At 44.5% G+C, this 24,037-nt stretch overlaps 1 protein-coding gene across 7 annotated transcripts in view; it reads right to left on the bottom strand.

Moving 5' to 3' along the window:
* LOC109888558 (A-kinase anchor protein 13) overlaps nucleotides 1–24,037 on the bottom strand; it is a 156,617-nt gene that overhangs the window by 4,782 nt on the left and 127,798 nt on the right. For 3 of the 7 annotated variants that reach the window (XM_031822659.1, XM_031822664.1, XM_031822665.1), the window contains 24 exons: nucleotides 23,767–23,926; nucleotides 23,459–23,564; nucleotides 20,911–20,938; nucleotides 20,689–20,803; nucleotides 16,892–17,048; nucleotides 14,301–14,368; nucleotides 14,082–14,145; nucleotides 12,268–12,433; nucleotides 11,907–12,019; nucleotides 11,494–11,640; nucleotides 7,282–7,535; nucleotides 7,045–7,170; nucleotides 6,503–6,620; nucleotides 6,128–6,379; nucleotides 5,799–5,875; nucleotides 4,208–4,389; nucleotides 3,896–3,978; nucleotides 3,592–3,783; nucleotides 2,762–2,926; nucleotides 2,591–2,661; nucleotides 2,028–2,072; nucleotides 1,724–1,774; nucleotides 1,077–1,541; nucleotides 402–744 (listed from right to left, as the gene is read on the bottom strand). In XM_031822659.1, the coding sequence (XP_031678519.1) occupies nucleotides 402–744; nucleotides 1,077–1,541; nucleotides 1,724–1,774; nucleotides 2,028–2,072; nucleotides 2,591–2,661; nucleotides 2,762–2,926; nucleotides 3,592–3,783; nucleotides 3,896–3,978; nucleotides 4,208–4,389; nucleotides 5,799–5,875; nucleotides 6,128–6,379; nucleotides 6,503–6,620; nucleotides 7,045–7,170; nucleotides 7,282–7,535; nucleotides 11,494–11,640; nucleotides 11,907–12,019; nucleotides 12,268–12,433; nucleotides 14,082–14,145; nucleotides 14,301–14,368; nucleotides 16,892–17,048; nucleotides 20,689–20,803; nucleotides 20,911–20,938; nucleotides 23,459–23,564; nucleotides 23,767–23,926 (3,548 nt within the window). The remainder of the gene's footprint in view (nucleotides 1–401; nucleotides 745–1,076; nucleotides 1,542–1,723; nucleotides 1,775–2,027; nucleotides 2,073–2,590; nucleotides 2,662–2,761; nucleotides 2,927–3,591; nucleotides 3,784–3,895; nucleotides 3,979–4,207; nucleotides 4,390–5,798; nucleotides 5,876–6,127; nucleotides 6,380–6,502; nucleotides 6,621–7,044; nucleotides 7,171–7,281; nucleotides 7,536–11,493; nucleotides 11,641–11,906; nucleotides 12,020–12,267; nucleotides 12,434–14,081; nucleotides 14,146–14,300; nucleotides 14,369–16,891; nucleotides 17,049–20,688; nucleotides 20,804–20,910; nucleotides 20,939–23,458; nucleotides 23,565–23,766; nucleotides 23,927–24,037) is intronic. The other 4 variants (XM_031822661.1, XM_031822662.1, XM_031822660.1 and 1 more) reach the window with 4 other exon arrangements.

Genomic DNA, 24,037 nt, shown 5'->3' with positions numbered 1-24,037 from the left:
CTACTGGTAGCTGGCTGGTGCTGCTGGTACCTGGCTGGTGCTACTGGTACCTGGCTTGTGCTACTGGTAGCTAGCTGGTGCTGCCGGTACCTGGCTGGTGCTACAGGTACCTGGCTGGTGCTGCTGGTACCTGGCTGGTGCTACTGGTACCTGGCTGGTGCTACTGGTACCTGGCTGGTGCTACTGGTAGCTGGCTGGTGCTGCTGGTACCTGGCTGGTGCTGCTGGTACCTGGCTGGTGCTACTGGTACCTGGCTGGTGCTACTGGTAGCTGGCTGGTGCTGCTGGTACCTGGCTGGTGCTGCTGGTACCTGGCTGGTGCTACTGGTACCTGGCTGGTACCTGGCTGGTGCTACTGGTACCTGGCTGGTGCTACTGGTAGCTGGCTGGTGCTGCTGGTACCTGGCTGTGATTGCTGCCCCTTCCCTTTCTTCTTCTTCTTCTCCTTCTTGTCCTTGGTCTTGGCCAGCTGCATCAGGCGGTTAGGGATTTGGTTCTGGCCCTCTGTGCTGCTCTGGGCCTTGGAGCTGGCGTTGGAGGAAGAGGACGAGGAGGAGAAGGGGTTCAGGTTCTTCCCTTTCCTCTTGGAGCCCATCCTGAGGAAGGGGTCTTTGGTGGCGGGGGAGGAAGACAGTTCTGCCTCCCCTCCTCCAGGCTCTTTATCCAGAGAGGTGGAGCTCTGAAACTTCATGGACTCCTCTGAGGTGGTGGAGGGCGTCCGCTGGGTCCTGTGTGCCTGCTCTGCCTACAGATCAAACCAAACCATACAACAACAAGTAGGCACTTAAGCCTCACAGCAACTTAATGATGGAATCTGACTTTTGAAGGAAGAGATTATGTCTAGGATTCAAGGTTGAGCTCGTTTTAGGATTAGAAGCTCAGGCTTGAGCCCAGGTTATGGTAAGCAGTAGGTAAAGGGTTATTTAAAGGCCATCATTACATGGCCCATGTGTAGTCAGTCCATTGAGCTTACATTTAGTTAAATAATAGTTATTTGATTTCTGTAATGTAAGGTAACAGACAGAGACCAGTGAGCAGTAGCCCTCTTTGTGAACCGTGTTGGCCGATCCAGCTCACCTCGGCTTTCTTCATCTGCTCCCCCATCTCAGCCTCCCGCTGCAGCGTCTCCTTGTCTCTGTCCAGCTTCCTCTGGGCGTCCCTCAACCTCTCCAGATCCCTCTGATACTCCTCCTTCCTCCTTAGAAGCTCCTTCCTCTCCTCCTCCATCTGCCTACGCCTCTTCACTGTCTCCTCCTCCTGCTCCTTCACCTGCACCTCCCTGTCGCCCAGCCCCGACTCCCTCACCTCCCACTCCCTCTCCCTCCTCCTTCTCTCATCAGCGTGGGCCACCTGCTGGCGCTGCAGGTTGGCCACCTCCTGCCTCTGCTTCTCCAGGCTGCGCTGTTTCTCCTGCTCGATCAGGGAGTTGGGCCGCGAGGAGGAGGAGGACAGGGAGGAGGTGGAGGAGTGGCGCGAGGCTGGCCGCTCAGCCAGAGCATGACGCTGGTCCTCGATGAAGGTGTCCTGCTGCACCACCACTGCCTGCAGGAGGACAGTAACAATGGTTATAAACACATGAAGTTGTATTGACATGCATACTAATGGCCACTTTTTGTATGTCAGTGTGCTTTTTAACGCTCTGCGTGATTTATCTAATAAAAGAGGAGAGGAAACGTGAAGAAGCGAGGAGAACATTGTATGAAAGAGAGGAGAAGTGGATATACCTGCAGTGTGCTGAGGAGGTCATGGAGGTGTGTGACACTCTGGAGGACCTGCTACATTATAAGACGAGAAGAGAGATCATAAACATGTACCTGTGTATGGTTACACATTAGGAACATACACACAATAAAATACTTCCTATGAAATAACATAATACAGTACAGAGGCAACTAGAGGCCTGTCTGTGGGAACAGGTAGTGATGCCTCTCTCACGCAGCCAGTCAGCCAGTCAGCCAGTCAGCCAGTCAGCCAGTCAGGGATGTACAGTATGCTGGTAGTGTAACATAGCGTTGGAGTCAGACCTACCTCACTGTTCCTCTTGAGCAGTAGCAGTAGATTGTTGTTGCCCCCCTGTGGAAGAAGACAAGTACAGCTGCAGTTAGTTACTGAGATATTAACAGAGCTGCTGAAGCGGGGGGTCACGTTAATCACCCCCTCAAAGGAAGAGATTGATCCCACCTGCCTGGCGGGGAGGCCTGAGCAGAGGAGATTGTAGGTATTAAAAGCACAGGACTGCTCCCACACATTTCAGCCCAGCCCGGGGGCATCACCTAGCCTAATGGAGCCTTATTAATATGGACCAGCTCAGCTCAGCCAGCCCAGGGCCTCGGGCTGGGATAATGTCTGTCTGTTAATGTCAGTGGTGGTGATGGGGGACCGGACCAGGCCTACTGAGACACATACAAGTTTAAATCCTTCCTGATGGCATTGGTTAGGAAATAATAGTTATAAAGAATAGCCAGGAGTTAATGAACAAAGTGTGTGTGTGTGTGTGTCTAAGCTGGTCTTCAAGCATTCCTCTGTTCCTTTCATTAATTTGCTGTCACTCACACACATACACCTCTGAGTTGTACAGTTACTGTAATTACCTTCTTTAACACACCGTCTGACTCAGTCCTCCGAAGGTCTAATGAGTCATCCCCCTCTTCTTTCTCTCCGTCTGGAATAAAAAGAGATCTTTATCCCACAGCTCAGCTACAGTATGACAGGCAGTCAGGGTACATAGGGAGAGGGAGTAGGAGTGAGTGATGTGACCTTACTTTTGGAGATGTTCATCTGGTGGCTGTCAAAGCCACCGAAGGTCTCAGCGCGGCGAGGCAGACACACTGGCCCCACACTGCCCCCTGATGCATCTTGGGTACTGGACACCTGCTGCCCCACAGCCCCGCCCAGACTTCCATTCACCAGCACATGGAGAGTCTCCACTGAAACACACACACACACATTACACACATAAGGATAGGACCTGCACTCTAGTTCTGTATTCATGCCGTAACATGACATAAAATCATTCACAGTTGTGTGTTGTTTTTTATTACTATTTGCCAGGTCTTGTGACCCTTAACTGGCTACAGGTACACACAGCATCCTGTATGATTTCAGTAACCACTACACACACTACTCTAGGTAGCTGAAGAAACCTGGACAGGCCTCCATGAACTGGGTTTCTAAGGGAACCAGGAGAAAATGAGAAAAAATATCAATATCTGGCTCATTACTCAACCTGCAGCGTTAAAGCAATTCATTTGTATGCTTATGCATTGATTCTATCGCTGTCTACAGAGAGAAAACGCTGATATAAATAACTATGACAAGTAACCATATATCACTCTGGCTTTAGCCAACAATGAGTTTTCGGCACTATTCTGTAATCTCTCTGCCTTGGTCTTTCAGCTGCTACCGGCATTATATTATATTAGGGGTATTTTCGGGTAATTTCCTGATTGTTTCTGATTGGTCCTCTGTGTCTTTAGGGGCAAATCACTGGTTGGCCATGTGTCCAGGTAATTCAATAGGTGACCACTGATTGAATAAAGGGTCATCTGTGTTGTGTTTGGTCTCTGCCAGAGGACTGTCCACTCTGACTCACCTTCCCTCAGGGCATCCTTCATGATGGGCTCTCCCTTGGTGATGTCATCTGGGGTGGCTCTAAACAGCATTTTGGTCCTGATAGACTGGGTTGGTCTGGTCTCCTCTGCTGGTCCCTCACACATGTCCCTGAACACCTTCACCTTCTCCTCCAATAGACTCATGATCTGCTCATCCTTCTTCCTCAGCAGCTCTGAGAGGAACAGAGACACACACTGTGGTTAATACCTGTCATACACAACACTGACAGAGGATATCCATCAGGTTATACAGAATTTGATGAAAAAAAACAGAACAGGTTTTACCTCTAATCTCCCGTGCTTTGGTCTCTAGCAGTCTCTTGTCTTCCTCGGTCTCACTGGGGATTCCCTCATCGTCATCCTTCTCTCTGTTAACACACACAATCCTCCATCAATCAAACCATTTACACTGCATGTGGAGTATAAAACAAACATGTTCTGCGTATATATTTGTGTATCTGTGGGTACACAATGTGTGTGTTCCCATTGATATAGAATTCCAGATATTTTTTATAATAAACAAATTGCTGTGGTCTGATGGGTTTTCCCCATTCTAGTCATTATATTTCTATGTGTGTTCCTGTCTAACTGACTCACATGGAGTGCATGGCGTCCTGTATGAGCTGCATCCAGGTGTTGCGTTCCTCCTTGGTGCTGGCCAGCACCTCCACCATCTCTGGCTTCTCTATCCCCGCTGTGATCAGGAACAGACCCCTCTCCTCGTTAGCCACCTCACGCACAATCAGCTTCTGCAGGGAGATCACCGTGGACCGCTGATCCTGGGGGACGGGAGAGCGGGGATGGAGGGGAAAGAAAAAGGGAAGAATGGAGTGAGAGGAAAGAGAGAGAGAGAGAGAGAGAGAGAGAGAGGGAGAATGGAGGTGAAAGGATGTATTGACCAGGTTTCTATTGAAGATTGTATCAACCAGGTTTCTATTGAAGGATGTATAGACCAGGTTTCTATTGAAGTGTGTATAGACCAGGTTTCTATTGAAGGGTGTATAGACCAGGTTTCTATTGAAGATTGTATCGACCAGGTTTCTATTGAAGGATGTATAGACCAGGTTTCTATTGAAGTGTGTATAGACCAGGTTTCTATTGAAGGGCGTATAGACCAGGTTTCTATTGAAGGGCGTATAGACCAGGTTTCTATTGAAGGGTGTATAGACCAGGTTGCTATTGAAGGGTGTATAGACCAGGTTTCTATTGAAGGATGTATAGACCAGGTTTCTATTGAAGTGTGTATAGACCAGGTTTCTATTGAAGTGTGTATAGACCAGGTTTCTATTGAAGGGTGTATAGACCAGGTTTCTATTGAAGGGTGTATAGACCAGGTTTCTATTGAAGGATGTATAGACCAGGTTTCTATTGAAGTGTGTATAGACCAGGTTTCTATTGAAGTGTGTATAGACCAGGTTTCTATTGAACGGTGTATAGACCAGGTTTCTATTGAAGGATGTATAGACCAGGTTTCTATTGAACGGTGTATAGACCAGGTTTCTATTGAAGTGTGTATAGACCAGGTTTCTATTGAAGGGTGTATAGACCAGGTTTCTATTGAAGGGTGTATAGACCAGGTTTCTATTGAAGGATGTATAGACCAGGTTTCTATTGAAGTGTGTATAGACCAGGTTTCTATTGAAGTGTGTATAGACCAGGTTTCTATTGAAGGATGTATAGACCAGGTTTCTATTGAACGGTGTATAGACCAGGTTTCTATTGAAGGATGTATAGACCAGGTTTCTATTGAACGGTGTATAGACCAGGTTTCTATTGAAGGATGTATAGACCAGGTTTCTATTGAACGGTGTATAGACCAGATTTCTATTGAAGGATGTATAGACCAGTGGGAGGTTTCTATGGAAGCTACTATAGGGAAATGCAATGTAAAGCCCAAGGAAAGGGGAGCTGAATGAAAACTCCAAACGTAAGTGAATGGTAAAAAACTGCAAGATAAGATTATACAAAGAGTGTAACCAAGCTAATATACTGCTTCATTAAAATGTACATCTAGAATGCCACGGCCTTGCGAGGCACAATATTAATAGAGCTGGATAAACCTTGAAGGACTGATGTTATAACAGCACAGAAAGCTAAACTTGGTGTAAAGTAACATGAAGTGGACACGGTTCTCTACAAAGTGTGGTACATATGAAACATTGAGCTGGGAAAAACAAAAATAACATACCAGTGAGGCAAAGACATATTTCTGGTCTTTCTCCTGGAGGAACACAAACACGTCAGACAGCAGCATGGCCTGGACATCTGAGGAAAATAACAGAGTCGGGATCAGTGGAGGAGGGAGGGAGGGGCAAGAGAGGGAGAGGGAGGGAGAATGGGGGAGAGGGAGGGGCAAGAGAGGGAGAGGGAGGGGCAAGAGAGGGAGAGGGAGGGAGAATGAGGACAGAAAGAGTGAGAAAAAAACTAGAAGGAGAGGAGGGAATGAGAAAGAAAGAGAAACCTAGCGAGAGACAGAGAAGGCGAATGATACAGAGATAAACAAGGCTGATCCTGTACCCTTTAGTCTGCCTGCAGAGTTCTTGAGCTGCAGTGGTCCATCATGCAGCAGCCTCCTGCCTCTCACCAGGTCTTCCCGTGCAAACATCTGGCCGCTCTTCATCCTCTGAATGGACTTGCTGTCCGTACGGCTGTACACTTCTTTCAACCGTTTCTTCTTGTCGTGTTCATTCACCTTGTTGTCCACCGCATTTAGAATCTCCTTCACCAGCCTCAGAGCCTGGGTTATATCGTCATGGTCTTCCTCATTCTCTGCATCAGGGAAAGAAGACCCGCATGTCACTTCAGCACACACAGAGGGAGAGACATCACCACTCTTTCTCACAAAGTAAGTGTACGAGTGCCATTCAAGGAATAGAGAATACCAGGCCTCACCGTTGGTGTGATGCAGTATCCTCTGTAGTAGCACGGGGTACTTGGTTATTCGCTGTGTCACTAATAAGATACACTCTGGAATGCCTAGTCTTCGGACGATTGTGCTGCTCATCTTTTTCTGAAAAACAGACAGATCCAATTGATATATGAATATTCTGTTTCAAACAACTGCAGATTTATGCAATAAAATTACAACAGTGTAGTGGCACCACCTGGTGGATAAAGTTATGTTTTTCATACTGCTTATAATCAATCAAATGTATTTATAAAGCCCTTCTTACATCAGCTGATGTCACAAAGTGCTGTACAGAAACCCAGCCTAAAACCCCAAACAGCAAGCAAGCAAACAGCAAGCAGAAGAAACCTAGAGATGAACCAGGCTATGAGGGGTGGCCAGTCCTCTTCTGGCTGTGCCGGGTGGAGATCATAACAGAACACGGCCAAGATGATCCAATTTTTATAGATGACCAGCAGGGTCAAATAATAATAATCACAGTGGTTGTAGAGGGTATAACCATGTACAACAAAGAGCAGTTAGTTACCTTGATGAAGGCTTGGAAGCGTTTGTCTTTGGTGTGAAGCTCCTTATAAAAGTTAACCGCCTCGTTGTGGCGACTGCAGAATTTCCCGTAGACTTTCTTCATGCGGTCCGCATTGGGCCCTGAGAACTGAAGACCAGACAACCCATCGAAGATTAACTTACAGGTTAGTCTACTAGTCAACATTTACACAACGATCACTAAACCCCTCATGCTGACAAACAGTCTCCCCCTGCTAACCTGTGAGACAAGGACGTCCCCTATCTTGTGGATGAGGAAGCTCCCGTCATCCCGGCCCTCGATTGAAGACTCCCTCTTGCGCTCCAGGAGGTGGGTGAAGAAGTCTGTGTGTAGGTCCAGGAGTTCGTCCAGCATGGGGAACACCCGCTCCACCGTGAGGGCCTCCAGCTGCAACTCCTTCTGCAGGCCCTTACTGTACACCTCAGACATGATCCTCAGCGTCCGTACGTGGTGCATCTCTGTCTGCACCAGCTCTGCAGAGAGACAGGAAGGGAAGGGTAGGACGGATAAGTAGAGAGTGGGTTATATTGCAAAATCCCAATTAACAACACCCTCACATTGTGTTTAACCCCAGGGTGAAAGTAAGCTGGTAAGGTCCGGTACGCCGTACCGGTTAAACATGGCCCTATCACAATAATTAAACAAAGATGCAAATAAAACTGTCAGCTATTACACTTTTATTTATCATTACCACATGTCAGTCGCATGAAAAAAATTTGTGAATGTGTAATACGCTCCGAAATGCGGTGTGGTTCGACGACAAAGATGGAGATGCACACGGACAGCAGTGGACCCATCCATTCAGGTTAAGTCTAATGAATGACCATCACTGAATGTCATTCATTACATGTTGGGGTGTTTTGTAAAGCCTGTCGCATGCTTCCCAGTCCAAACAGCGCATTTATTATGAAAACATTTGTGTCGTTTTTGCAGTGGTGTAAAGTCCCTAAGTAAAAATACTTTAACGTACAATTTAAGTCGTTTTTTGGGGGTATCTGTACTTTACTAGTAATATTTTTGACAACTTTTACTTTTACTCCACTACATTCCTAAAGAAAATAATGTACATTTTACTCCATACATTTTCCCTGACACCCAAAATACTCGTTAGATTTTCAATGCTTATTAGCAGGACAGGAAAATGATCTAATGCACGCGCGTATCAAGAGAACATCCCTGGTCATCCCTACTGCCTCTGATATGGCAGACTCACTAAACAGAGAACATCCCTGGTCATCCCTACTGCCTCTGATATGGCAGACTCACTAAACAGAGAACATCCCTGGTCATCCCTACTGCCTCTGATATGGCAGACTCACTAAACAGAGAACATCCCTGGTCATCCCTACTGCCTCTGATATGGCAGACTCACTAAACAGAGAACATCCCTGGTCATCCCTACTGCCTCTGATCTGGAGGACTCACTAAACAGAGAACATCCCTGGTCATCCCTACTGCCTCTGATATGGCAGACTCACTAAACAGAGAACATCCCTGGTCATCCCTACTGCCTCTGATCTGGAGGACTCACTAAACAGAGAACATCCCTGGTCATCCCTACTGCCTCTGATCTGGAGGACTCACTAAACAGAGAACATCCCTGGTCATCCCTACTGCCTCTGATATGGCAGACTCACTAAACAGAGAACATCCCTGGTCATCCCTACTGCCTCTGATATGGCAGACTCACTAAACAGAGAACATCCCTGGTCATCCCTACTGCCTCTGATATGGCAGACTCACTAAACAGAGAACATCCCTGGTCATCCCTACTGCCTCTGATATAGCAGACTCACTAAACAGAGAACATCCCTGGTCATCCCTACTGCCTCTGATATGGCAGACTCACTAAACAGAGAACATCCCTGGTCATCCCTACTGCCTCTGATATGGCAGACTCACTAAACAGAGAACATCCCTGGTCATCCCTACTGCCTCTGATATGGCAGACTCACTAAACAGAGAACATCCCTGGTCATCCCTACTGCCTCTGATATGGCAGACTCACTAAACAGAGAACATCCCTGGTCATCCCTACTGCCTCTGATATGGCAGACTCACTAAACAGAGAACATCCCTGGTCATCCCTACTGCCTCTGATATGGCAGACTCACTAAACAGAGAACATCCCTGGTCATCCCTACTGCCTCTGATATGGCAGACTCACTAAACAGAGAACATCCCTGGTCATCCCTACTGCCTCTGATATGGCAGACTCACTAAACAGAGAACATCCCTGGTCATCCCTACTGCCTCTGATATGGCAGACTCACTAAACAGAGAACATCCCTGGTCATCCCTACTGCCTCTGATCTGGCAGACTCACTAAACAGAGAACATCCCTGGTCATCCCTACTGCCTCTGATATGGCAGACTCACTAAACAGAGAACATCCCTGGTCATCCCTACTGCCTCTGATATGGCAGACTCACTAAACAGAGAACATCCCTGGTCATCCCTACTGCCTCTGATATGGCAGACTCACTAAACAGAGAACATCCCTGGTCATCCCTACTGCCTCTGATATGGCAGACTCACTAAACAGAGAACATCCCTGGTCATCCCTACTGCCTCTGATATGGCAGACTCACTAAACAGAGAACATCCCTGGTCATCCCTACTGCCTCTGATATGGCAGACTCACTAAACAGAGAACATCCCTGATCATCCCTACTGCCTCTGATCTGGCAGACTCACTAAACAGAGAACATCCCTGGTCATCCCTACTGCCTCTGATATGGCAGACTCACTAAACAGAGAACATCCCTGGTCATCCCTACTGCCTCTGATCTGGCAGACTCACTAAACAGAGAACATCCCTGGTCATCCCTACTGCCTCTGATATGGCAGACTCACTAAACAGAGAACATCCCTGGTCATCCCTACTGCCTCTGATATGGCAGACTCACTAAACAGAGAACATCCCTGGTCATCCCTACTGCCTCTGATATGGCAGACTCACTAAACAGAGAACATCCCTGGTCATCCCTACTGCCTCTGATATGGCAGACTCACTAAACAGAGAACATCCCTGGTCATCCCTACTGCCTCTGATATGGCAGACTCACTAAACAGAGAACATCCCTGGTCATCCCTACTGCCTCTGATATGGCAGACTCACTAAACAGAGAACATCCCTGATCATCCCTACTGCCTCTGATCTGGCAGACTCACTAAACAGAGAACATCCCTGGTCATCCCTACTGCCTCTGATATGGCAGACTCACTAAACAGAGAACATCCCTGGTCATCCCTACTGCCTCTGATCTGGCAGACTCACTAAACAGAGAACATCCCTGGTCATCCCTACTGCCTCTGATATGGCAGACTCACTAAACAGAGAACATCCCTGGTCATCCCTACTGCCTCTGATATGGCAGACTCACTAAACAGAGAACATCCCTGGTCATCCCTACTGCCTCTGATATGGCAGACTCACTAAACAGAGAACATCCCTGGTCATCCCTACTGCCTCTGATATGGCAGACTCACTAAACACAAATGCTTGTTCGTAAATGATGTATGAGTGTTGAACTGTGGCTATCCTCTGGCTAGTCATAAAAAAAAAACAGAAGAAAATTGTATCGTCTGGTTTGCTTAATATAAGGACGTTTTTGTGATTTATACCTTTACTTCTGATACATAAGTACATTTAAAACCAAATACTTTTATACTTTCACTCAAGTAGTATTTTACTGGATGACTTTTACTTGAGTCATTTTCTTTTAAGGTATCTTTACTCTTATTCAAGAATGAAAATTGGGTACTTTTTCCACTACTGCGTTTTTGTTGGTTTTGGTGTTCAGCAGGGTTTTTTTTTTCGGCTGTTCGAACGCCATTTGTTTTCTTGAGGCAAGTCGAAGTCCGGTAGACGAAGTCCGGTAGACGAAGTCTACGCCCCTTCGTTGGTGATTGTTCAACAGTAATACTCTTAGTAGGAGTGGGAACTATGAACAGGATTCTTCAATTAAGTGTTTGTTGTCATTCAACAAGAGACAACTAGTTTTCATGCACATTTTTTCACATGAGAAATAATGCTCCGAACATCTTAGTTTGATGTAAAATTAAGCGACTAAGACCTCCTCGGCAAGAACAAGAACAAAGTGAACCTAGTATGCGGGCGCCTTAACAGATGTCTCTTTCCACTCATCAAATGGCGGGTGCACAGTGCAGTGTACGGATGTAGGAATGATTCGAGTAGACAGGCTTACAGGAGCCTATTGAAGTGATTGTTTGACAATCAGATGAGAACATGACGACTGGTTGTGTTTATACCACATTAAAAGGTAATACATTTTAAAAGTAAAAAGGACAAATCTTTACTATTAGTCCCACAGATATCCTATAAAATTAATAAATTAATTGTTTGACTGAAACAAAGGATGGGAACATATGAAGGAATGAGTGGGATTGGGAGAGTTGCCCTCCTACCATAGATGACGTCCTGTCTCTTCACCACCTCCTTCTTGAGCCCCTTCACATACTTCTTGTCCACAGTGAAGGTCCAGGAGTCTGCCTCAAGATCCTTAGACTCTGCCTCAAACTCTCCCATCAGCTGGCTATCCATCATCTCAGTCCCTAGGACAACACACATAAAACACACATGAACAGTTAGTTTGGACGGGGCAGGAGTGGCTATACAGTATGTACTGTAAGCATACATATGCTCTCCTACACTCACATATGTTGTAAATTGGACCAATACAAAGTCATGCAAAACAACAGCTGAAAACAGGAAATCCGAACATGTCACATTTGCTCACTCCTTTGAACCGATCCCCACAAAGAGAGTACAGCAAATACAGGCTCTGTCACAGTGATAACTCTCCAGCTCACTACCTTACCTTCATCAGTGAGAGACTCAGTGGACTCATTGACCTTGGAGGTCTTGTGCAGTGAGTCTGTGGACTGGGACAGGTACTTCAGGCCCTTCAGTGGCATCTCATCCATCAATGGCCTGCATGGACAGACAGACAGACAGACAGACAGGGTGGAAGAGAGAAACAGAGTTGGTGAAGGAGGGACTGTTACTGTGATAACATAAGTTGTGTATACACTTTGGTTGTATAATGCATTTGACACAACACTTGTGAGTACACAGTATTGTTGATGTGTGTCAGCATGAAAATGTACACCGTTTGTACAACCCGAGTATGTAAGGGGCGATAGTGAGTTGGTTGGTGATTGAGTGGCGTTGTGTCTCACCCTGCGATGTTGCTGATGGAGATGCTCTTGGACAGGTTGCTTTTGTTAAAGGGGAGGATGCTGTGATTCCTGCGAGGCACCACCGCTGCCACCGTAACCATGGCCTGGTCATCAGGGGACAAGATGGCAGACCACGGACGCTCCCGAGACGATGTCGATGATGTAGCTGATCACACAAATACAGTTAGCATCTAAAGTAGTACAGCTCATTAGGATATCAGGAATTCTACATGCACAAAGTCAAATAAATACTGTACATAAAAACCTATACAGTACTTGGGATTTTGGGGGGGAAAATATGGACAATGCATAGATTGAGACAGACAAGGTTAAAGTCGGAAGTTTACATACACTTAGGTTGGAGTCATTAAAACACGTTTTTCAACCACTCCACAAAATTCTTGTTAACAAACTATAGTTTTGGCAAGTCGGTTAGGACATCTACTTTGTGCTTGACATAATACATTTTTCCAACAATTGTTTACAGACAGATTATTTCACTTATAATCACAATTCCAGTGGGTCAGAAGCTTACATACACTATGTTGACTGTGCATTTAAACAACTTGGAAAATTCCAGAAAATTATGTCATGGCTTTAGAAGCTTCTATTAGGCTAATTGACATAATTTGAGTCAATTGGAGGTGTACCTGTGGATGTATTTCAAGGCCTACCTTCAAACTCAGTGCCTCTGTGCTTGACATCATGGGAAAATCAAAAGATCCCAGAAGAAAAAATTGTAAACCTCCACAAGTCTAGTTCATCCTTGGAAGCAATTTCCAAATGCCTGAAGGTACCACGTTCATCTGAACAAACAATAGTACGTACGTATAAACACCATGGGACCACGCAGCCGTCATACCGCTCAGGAAGGAGACGTGTTCTGTCTCCTAGAGATGAACGTACTTTGGTGCGAAAAGTGCAAATCAATCCCAGAACAACAGCAAAGGACCTTGTGAAGATGCTGGAGGAAACCACATAGAAGTGTTTGGCCATAATGACCATCGTTATGTTTGGAGGAAAAAGTGTGAGGCTTGCAAGCCGAAGAACACCATCCAACAGTGAAGCACGGGGGTGGCAGCATCATGTTGTGGGGGTGCTTTGCTGCAGGAGGGGCTGGTGCACTTCACAAAATTTAACATCATTACATCACTTCACATCATGAGGATGGAAATTTATGTGGATATATTGAAGCAACATCTCAAGACATCAGTCAGGAAGTTAAAGCAAATGGTCTTCCAAACGGACAATGACTCCAAGCATACTTCCAAAGTTGTGGCAAAACGGCATAAGGACAACAAAGTCAAGGTATTAGAGTGGCAATCACAAAGCCCTGACCTCAACCCTGTAGACAATTTGTGGGCAGAACTGAAAAAGCAGAACTGAAAAAGCGTGTGCGAGCATGGAGGCCTACAAACCTGACTCAGTTACACCAGCTCTGTCAGGAGGAATGGGCCAAAATTCACCCAACTTATTGTGGGAATCTTGTGGAAGGCTACCCAAAACATTTGACCCAAGTTAAACAATTTAAAGGCAATGCTAACAAATACTAATTGAGTGTATGTAAACTTCTGACCCGCTAGGAATGTGATGAAGGAAATAAAATCTTAAATAAATCATTCTCTCTACTATTATTCTGACATTTCACATTCTTAAAATAAAGTGGTGATCCAAACTGACCTATGACAGGGAATTTTTACTAGGATTAAATGTCAGGAATTGTGAATGTCAGGAATTGTAAATGTACTTGGCTAAGGTGTATGTAGACTTCCTACTTCAACTGTACATCTGAACTGCACAAATAAATATATTACATTTACTTCTCAAGACCACTCCGGATATGGACTCAGAATCTGGCACCGTTTGCTGCTTCTGCTGCTGAAAAATACAGTAGTGTATTACAATACATCAATGCCATTAACAAGCCTGTTACCCATTCATTCACGATAGACAGAGACTGATCCCGCACAGATGCATTCTGTTCCTGTGTGTTTGAACAAAGTAGCATTGTAGACTGCTGACGGCAAGCTTACCTTCATTTTGACCTGGACACACACAGGAAGACGCTCTCTGCAGCCCTTATGGACCTGTGCATTGCAGTCTGAAATCATCAGAAGAAAAACAACATTAGGACAAAGATTTGGTAGAAACCATCTGTTAAAGACTGCAGGAAAAGCAGTGTAGTATGGTCTACCCATCTCACTCTCCTCCTTCATCAGGTGACAACGTTGCTACTTGCTACTAGTGAGAGGGGACTGTGCTATTACTCTCTCCCAGCTGGAGGTTTTAAACAGTGTGTGGGGACTGTGCTATTACTCTCTCCCAGCTGGAGGTTTTAAACAGTGACAGGGGACTGTGCTATTACTCTCTCCCAGCTGGAGGTTTTAAACAGTGTGTGGGGACTGTGCTATTACTCTCTCCCAGCTGGAGATTTTAAACAGTGTGTGGGGACTGTGCTATTACTCTCTCCCAGCTGGAGGTTTTAAACAGTGACAGGGGACTGTGCTATTACTCTCTCCCAGCTGGAGGTTTTAAACAGTGTGTGGGGACTGTGCTATTACTCTCTCCCAGCTGGAGGTTTTAAACAGTGTGTGGGGACTGTGCTATTACTCTCTCCCAGCTGGAGGTTTTAAACAGTGTGTGGGGACTGTGCTATTACTCTCTCCCAGCTGGCGGTTTTAAACAGTGTGTGGGGACTGTGCTATTACTCTCTCCCAGCTGGAGGTTTTAAACAGTGTGTGGGGACTGTGCTATTACTCTCTCCCAGCTGGAGTTTTTAAACAGTGTGTGGGGACTGTGGTGTGCAACACGGTGTGTGTCCATTTTTTTAATTGTGTGTCAAACACAGATCATGACAAGACTGAATCTCTCAAAATGAGTCTGAGAGAACAGAGAGAAGAGCAGTGGTGTAAAGTACTTAAGTAAAAATACTTTAAAACTAATACTTTGGGGTATCTGTACTTTACTTAACTATTTATACTTTTTCTTCACTACATTTCTAAAGAAAATAATGTACTTTTTACCCCATACATTTTCTCTGACACCCAAAAGTACTCGTTACATTTTGATAGGAAAACGGTCTAATTCACACACTTATCAAGAGAACATCACAGGTCATCCCTACTGCTTCTGATCTGGCAGACTCACTAAACACAAATGCTTCATTTGTCAATTATGTCAGTGTGTTGGAGTGTGCCCCTGGCTAACCGCCAATAAATAAAAACAATAAAATTGTGCCGTCTGGTTTGCTTAATATAAGCAATTTGAAATCGTTTGTACTTTTACTTTTGATACTTAAGTACATTTTTAGCAAATCCATTTACTTTTGATCCTTAAGTATATATAAACCAAATACTTTACAACTTTTACTCAAGTAGTATTTTACCTGGTGACTTTCACTTTTACTTGAGTCATTTTCTATTAAGGTATCTTTACTTTTACTCAAGTAAGACAACTGAGTACTTTTTCCACCACTGGAGAGGAGGCAGCTCTCCATTAGACACTACACTCTATTCGTTAATATTTCAGAAAGAACTCATTGACTCTCCACAAAGCCCTATTTTACTATTAGATAAGATAAGGATCAAAATCACTGATCAAGAAAAAAAAATGTTCTGAATAATTATGTCAATTGTCAAAATGAAGGGCTTGTTTCAAATGTAGGTCTTTGCTCGGCAAACCCTATGTGGGCCACAATTCTGTGTATCTGTGTGACAAAAACTAAGTCACGTTTGAGAAATGAGCAATGGAAGCCCAAATAGGGCTTACAGCACATTCTCTGCCAGTGGAAGAAAGGAAGAAAGAGAGAGATAGCCAGGATGTAAGAGTAGAGTTGACATCTTCCCAGCTGCGTCAGGGGCCAGGGGCAGGGTGATGCAACCCATTGAAACGTTGAGAGGACTGATTGGGCCGAGGGGCACATCCCTCCCCTGTCTCTGGTTCCCTCTAACCACCCAACTCCTATTCACTGGGACAGACCCACCCAGTCCATCACGCTTCAGACAGACTGACAACAAACAAAGTAGCTCTGAGAAAAAGTATTGTGAGTGGTCTACTCTGCTCTTCTAATGCATGCTGCTGGCCATACAGAGATGGTGGGAGGAATGAATATACTGCAGCGACATAGTTCCTATATACGTCCACTTCTGATGGCCCCAGAATAAACAACATCCTCTTTAGCTCTCTGCAGATAGACCCTGGATATGGAGAATTTCCCGTGTCCTGCTTAATGTGGAGCAGTTTCAGTAAAGTGACTAGACTGAATGAATAAACAGGATAACCAGTCACCATTTTGTCACATTACTTGGAGCTGACGTAGGATGTTCCACCACCAGACATTACACAATGATGGAAAACACGGCTTGAGCCCCTGAAAACATACCTTAAAGTACTGAATCTACTGACTTACGGAGACAGCATAGTTTCAAAGGTAGAAATACACACAAAACAGGTCCAAAGCAGCACCAAGTGTAGGCCTATGTAATCACCATGTAAAGGAATAAGTGGTATTGAGGTGTGGTAAATGGCGCTAAAACTAGAGCAGTGGTCCCTTACCATGGAACAGAGAGACTAAATAACTCTGTGGAGTCTGGTTTCTCATAAACACTCAGATTTGTTGTCTTACTGGTGCAGAGGAAGGCTTCTTTAGTGATAATGGGTTTGTTGCATTGGTGGCAGGTTGAGGATGGGGCTGGGTTCACAGAGCTGAAGAGATGGCCGTTCAGGGTTTTTTTCTCCTTCTCCTTGGGGTCTTTATCCTTCCCCTGAGCCTTCTCTTTCTCCTGCAGAGAGTTAGAGACACAAAGGGAATACCATAAATTCTCTAAGTCAAAGCACTATGGCACTGTGTATGCTTTCCGTAGATACTGTAAGCAATCAATGTCTCACAAATAGATCTCACACTTCGATAGTACTTAGCCAAAGCCGAAAAATATGAGTCATTTGCGCAAAGATGTACTGAAGTTTGATAGCTGTCAAAAACCCCTTCACAATATTTCTGTATTTTCTATCCAGAAGTCTCATTCACAAAAAGAAACATAATTATGACAAAAGGTTACAATATATCAATATAACCACAGACACAATACACTGGACTGGCCGATAACACACTCTCAGGTTGACTGTACAGGTAGACACTCATTCATAATCAGTACAGGAAATGAAACAACCAATATCCTATGATTCTGACTCAAACTAAATGTGTTGCTAAAGCAATTCCTCCTGAAAAAGGGAAGAATGTGTATTTAGAGAAGAGCATCAGAGCCTGTTCCTTTCTGAGCAGTGAGCCGTGAGACAGGCAACAGGCGTTAGCCAACACAAATAACCAATATCTCCTACCTCATCCTGTATTGTATCAGCCCTCAGCTTCAGGGAGCAACCGTGTGCCAGGACATGTCTACACAACATCACAGTGGCAGTCTGTCTGTCTGTCTGATACATTATTACAGTGACAGTCTGTCTGATACATTATTACAGTGGCAGTATGTCTGTCTGATACATTATTACAGTGACAGTCTGTCTGTCTGTCTGATACATTATTACAGTGGCAGTCTGTCTGTCTGATACATTATTACAGTGGCAGTCTGTCTGTCTGTCTGATACATTATTACAGTGACAGTCTGTCTGTCTGTCTGTCTGATACATTATTACAGTGGCAGTCTGTCTGTCTGTCTGATACATTATTACAGTGACAGTCTGTCTGTCTGTTTGATACATTATTACAGTGGCAGTCTGTCTGTCTGTCTGATACATTATTACAGTGGCAGTCTGTCTGTCTGTCTGATACATTATTACAGTGACAGTCTGTCTGTCTGTCTGATACATTATTACAGTGACAGTCTGTCTGTACGCTGGTCTGTACGCTGGTCTGGAACAACAGGCAGTACAGAATCTACAGATGGAACTCTGGCGTTCACATGTTGCCAGCCATCAGCCCAAAAGAAGGAAGTGAGCTACCATGGATGTACCATGAGTGTCTGTGCTGACTGTTTTGCAGTCTCCGTTACACACCAGCCCCACTGCAACTTCTGGCTTATAATCTAGCTCACAGTCTCAGCAAACTATTGTAAAGTATGTACAGGGCATTCAGAAAGTACTCAGACCCCTTGCCTTTTGTTACATTACATCATTATTCTAAAATTGAATAGATTCATGTTTTTCCTCACCATTCTACACACAATACCCCATAATGACAAAGTGAAAACAGGTTGAGAAATGTTTGATAATTTATTAAAAATAATAAAACAGAAATACCTTATTTACATAAGTATTCACATCCTTTGCTATTAGACTCAAAATTGAGCTCAGGTATATCCTGTTTCCATTGATCATCCTTGAGATGTTTCTACAACTTGATTGGAGTCCACCTGTGGTAAATTCAATTGGTTGTACATGATTTGGAAAGGCACACCTGTCTATATAAGGTCCCACAGTTGACAGTGCATGTCAGAGCAAAAACCAAGCCATGAGGTCGGAGGAATTGTCAGCAGAGCTCCGAGACAGGATTGTTTCGAGGCAATATCTGAGGAAGGGTACCAAAACTTTTCTGCAGCATTGAAGCTCCTCAAGAACACAGTGGCCTCTATCATTCTTCAATTGAAGAAGTTTGAAACCATCAAGACTCTTTCTAGAGCTGGCCGCCCGGCCAAACTGAGCAATCGGGGGAGAAGGGCCTTGGTCAGGGAGGTGACCAAGAACCTGATGGTCCCTCTGACAGAGCTCCAGAGTTCATCTGTGGAGATGGGAGAACCTTCCAGAAGGACAACCAAGATGCTCTGGTCTGATGAAGCCAAGATTGACCTCTTTGGCCTAGAGGAAACATGGCACCATCCCTACAGTGAAGCATGGTGGTGGCAGCATCATGCTGTGGGGTTGTTTTTCAGCGGCAGGGACTGGGAGACTAATCAGGATCGAGCAAAGATGAACGGAGCAAAGTACAGAGTGAAAACCAGCCCCAGGGCTCTAAGGACCTCATTCTGGGGTCAAGGTTCACCTTCCAACAGGACAATGACCAGACAATGACCAAAGCACACAGCCAAGACAACGCAGGATTGGCTTTGGGACAAGTCTCTGGATGTCCTTGAGTGACCCTGCCAGAGCCCGGACTTGAACCCGATCAAGTATCTCTGGAGAGACCTGAAATTAGCTGTGCAGCGACGCTCCCCATCAAACCTGACAGAGCTTGAGAGGATCTACAGAGAAGAATGTGAGAAACTCCCCAAATACAGGTGTGCCAAGCTTGTAGCGCCATACCCAAGAAGACTCAAGGCTGTAATCGTTGCCAAAGGTGGTTCAACAAAGTACTGAGTAAAGGGTCTGAATACTTATGTAAATGTGATATTTCAGTTTATTTTTTATAAATTAGCAAAAATGGCTAAAAACCTGTTTTTACTTTGTCATTATGGGCTATTGTGTGTAGATTGATAAGGGAAAAAAACGATTTAATACATTTAAGAATAAGGCTTTAACAAAATGTGGGAAAAGACAAGGGGTCTGAATACTTTCCGAATGCACTGTACAGGGTACATACTTTCAAAACCCATATTGGAAGCTATACAAACATGGGACATTTCTCTCAGTCTGTATGCATGTGTTATGGATTGAGTAGCATTTTTGATGATAAGCATGTTCTTCTATGTAATAACTAGGCCTGCTATAAAATACATAGAAAGATATTGTTTTGGATACAACACAGGGAAATCAAATCACATGAGAACTGTGTTGATGCATGGTCTGGGCATTACTGTTATTTCCCTTAATGTTATCAGGAAGTCTAATGTTATTAGGTCTGAAAGAATTGTGGTTTGTTTTCGTAGGAGCAGTGATGCCATACAGACGTCTGTTTGAGACAAACCACAGCATGCCTCTGTTTCCTGTTTGGCTTCCCTACTGCGTGCAGACCAGGCGCCTCGCTCTGCTTCTCACAACTCACAGACTCACAGCCAGATACACTTACCCAGCAGATATATGCTGTATACTCCCTCACAGTCATTTACAATCTGATTATGACACCTAGAACACAGATAAGCGCCAGGGAAAAGTATCTTATTCTGGAAACGACAGTTTTGAGATTGAAATATGTGTATTAGCCTGGACATAAATTATAACCTGAAAACTTGTATACAAAGAACTACAATGAGAAACCTTTAGACACGTAATAATCCATTGGATTCAACACCAATACAGACAATGGCGCTGGTATCAGACTGAAAAGGTACTGTACTACTGGATCTTCTTAAATTCAAGTCACTTCATACTTTATTTATCCCCTGAGGGGCAATTCAGAGCCAGGCCCTATGCCGGTTATTTCATTGTTAGTCTACACCTGTGTGTACACCTTTGTTTACAAAGCATGTGACCAATAAAATGTGATTTGCTTCGCTAATGCAGGAGGAGGAAGAGAGGCTGAATGGACAGACTCACCTTGTTCTTCTTAGTACTCATCTTGCTCTTGAGGTAACTGAAGGTGCGGCTGACCTTGGTCCCCTGTCTCCCCTCAGAGTCGCTCCGCAGTGGCCCCGGGTCCTCCTCAGAGATGCTGGATGAAAAAGAGTAGGAGAACCAGAGAGACAAACTCAGTATACTGTCAGATATTACCCTGCTGGAGAAATAGCCTTTACGAACAGGCCATGGTTTCTGTCTTACCTATGCTCTAGTGATGCCGATCCCATTCCTACAGCAGAAATAGAGAGAGGTGATGAGCTGGATCAATGGAACAGCAGATTGTGTCATTTATTTATTTACATTTGTATTATTTTTTATTGGTACACCAGATAGGTGCAGTGAAATGTGGTGTTTTACAGGGTCAGCCATAGTAGTACGGTGCCCCTGGAACAAATTAGGGTTAAGTGCCTTGCTCCAGGGCACATCTACAGATTTTTCACCTTGTCGGCTCAGGTATTTGAACCACCAACCTTTTGGTTACTGGCCCAAACTCTACGTGGTAGGCTACCTGCCACCTTAAATGGGACAGGGAGTTGTAAATGTAGTTTGAGAAATATAAATATGATCAAAATATAGTTGTACATGTATATACAATACGAGCAATGAAAGCATGTTGAAACAACAGAGATTACAGAGTGGAATCCCCCCCCTCCCGAAAAAAAGATAATACTGATAAAAGTACATTTGGTTCAGTACAAGCATACATTACATAACCATTACAATACATTTCCAAGCAAAGGTGATATCACATAACACGTAGTAGTACCAACATCCAACAGAACCAGGTTAAATGTGGAATTGCACACTGGGTCATTTGGTTAAGGACTTGGCCAATTAACAAGACCAACAAATACATACACAAAGGAATGTGACGATTATGCAGCATAGATGTACAGTAGTAGTCAAGGGTGGCCAATAATAAAGAGATTTACTGAGGGTCAGACACAGCACTGAAACGCAGCCTCAGAACTACAACACAGCTCAATAAGACACACATATCACGACAAACACAGAGACATTTTCAACAACAAAAATCTACCAGGCAAAATCTCTCACAGCTCTTAAGCTGTAGATATGACACGCTAGAGCAGCGAAAGCCCTTTGAAACGTCATCCCCCAGCATCGGCCCGGACAGGGATTTTCTTCCAATCGTTCTCTCCAAAATAATATACAAGGCTCAAAGGAGTGTGAAAGCAGCAGTGAAATGTTCCTCTCCTTTCTAGCAGCTGTGAAGCCCAACAGGAACACTTTGACATGTGTTTATGTGGATTCCAAAGAATGGAGGCTAGGGGGAATAAATAGAACTGATGGAGGAAAGAGAGGGGAGAAATGTGTGTAAAACTCACAGGGGAGACATAATAGGAATGTCAGCCATGTCAAATACAATAGAAAAAGGGCTACTTTGAAATGGGGCTACAATGCTAACAGAAAGCTGATTATTTGATCTCAGTTAGATACCAATAGTGGGAAATAGATTCTGGGATTATATGTGTCTCCAGCAGATGTAACATATGGCTGACTGGGGATTTTCACTCTGCTACAGTGTTCCTACCCTTTCAAAAAATCTGCACAATGAGTCTGCTGTTCTTGCATGGGTTTCAGCAATGTAGATATAGTTCCGAAATACAAGGCTCTTAAAAGGACAAAAGATTTAACTGTTCATAAACATTTATGAAATATGTGAACATCTTGGCAGGTTTGACATCCTTTCATACTTTTTTCAGTCATTTTCATGGCAGCCAAGGTTTTCGAAACTGATCAAATAGTTGAATTTGCTTGAAACTTCACATAAACAGAACAGCAAACAGTGCATATTTGATCACCTGTTGAGATTTGTATTAGTAACTAGAGGCAATTTAAGCCTATGTAAGTAAAACATTTTTTAGAAACAATGACTTCTACTGATTGATATTTTATCAAACCAAATTATTTGCCTGACAATGTTAACCTTGTTAAGGTTAGGGGACCAAACAGAGATGAATTGATTTAAAAGAGTTGATTTAGAGAGAGGTAACGTCCTTTAGTGACACGGGTTGACTTAGAGGCACACTACACAGGAAGCAGCCAGGGGCTAAGGGGCCACTCAGGGCATTCTGGGAAATGTAGAACATCACTGGAGGAAGAGCCAATAGAAAATTATGTTCTATGTTGAGTCGGTCCACTGGCTATCCAGTTCAAGGGTACAAAAAATATCAAACCACACGTTAAATTAGCACAAGAACCTGGGCCGCCCCTCATTCCCTTCCAAGTGATCAAATGAGTGAACCCTACACAAAGGGACAGGGAAACAAGAGAAGGCAGAAATAATAACCCCAGTGATAGTGAGGAGAAGATCTAACAGTAGCCCCTGTTAGCCCCAGAGGAGATTGGGATTGAGAGAGTTAACAAACCACCTGATTCCTGTCTGGGAAACACAGCAGAGGGACAGAGAGAAAATGTACCTGTAGGACGAAGTTGGAAACAGCAGGTGACAGGAGACTTGATTGTTGGATAGATAGAGGCATGGGCCTGAATCCGCAAAGCATTTCAGAGTAGGAGTGCTGATCTAGGATCTGTCCATATAATCTTATTCATAATGACCTAAAAGGCTAAACTGATCCTAGATCGGCACTCTTACTCTGAGACGCTTTGTGTGTACATGCCCTGGCCTGTAGAGAGAGAGAGAGAGAGAGAGAGAGAGAGAGAGAGAGAGAGAGAGAGAGAGAGAATGTAGAGGGTAACCCAGAGAGAGTGTTAAAGTGACCCTCACCGTCCAGGTCTCTGTGACTGATGGCCAGCATGGACACCGACTTGGTGAGTGCTTGGTGAGGAATGGAGGGACAGCTGTGTCTCACAGGCAGAACTCTACCTGATTTCTGAAATAAAGGAGAGAGAGAGAGAGAGATCAGCCAGCTGTCTGGGTGAAAATAAAACATGAACTACAGTGCAGAGAGAACCAGTCTACATGGGATGGTACGAAGATTCATTGATTCAGTACAAGTGCAAGTCATTGTGCAAGCAAAACACAGGACCTATATGGTAAAGATACGCCTGGACAGTATAGTGTGTGAGGGTTACCTGGCTGTCGAGGCTGCTGTAGTCTCCCAGGTCTGACTCCTGCTCCTCTGTTAGGGACAGAAGCGAGCCCCTCTCCTCACTGTCCAGACGCGCAACAGTTCCCACACCAGAGGAGATCTTCCCAGCATCCTCCTCTCCAGCCAGACCCTCCAAACTGTAACTGCAGACAAAACAATACCATGTTAGTGAAAGAACACTCCACTGGTGTTTCTGGTGAAAGATGTGGTAATTTGTTTAGGGACAGTAGATACAAACACCCTGTGAGATCTTT

The sequence above is a fragment of the Oncorhynchus kisutch genome, linkage group LG4, assembly GCF_002021735.2.
Source record: "Oncorhynchus kisutch isolate 150728-3 linkage group LG4, Okis_V2, whole genome shotgun sequence".
In the NCBI taxonomy this organism is placed as follows: domain Eukaryota; kingdom Metazoa; phylum Chordata; class Actinopteri; order Salmoniformes; family Salmonidae; genus Oncorhynchus; species Oncorhynchus kisutch.
This window is presented reverse-complemented; position numbering and strand designations above follow the sequence as displayed.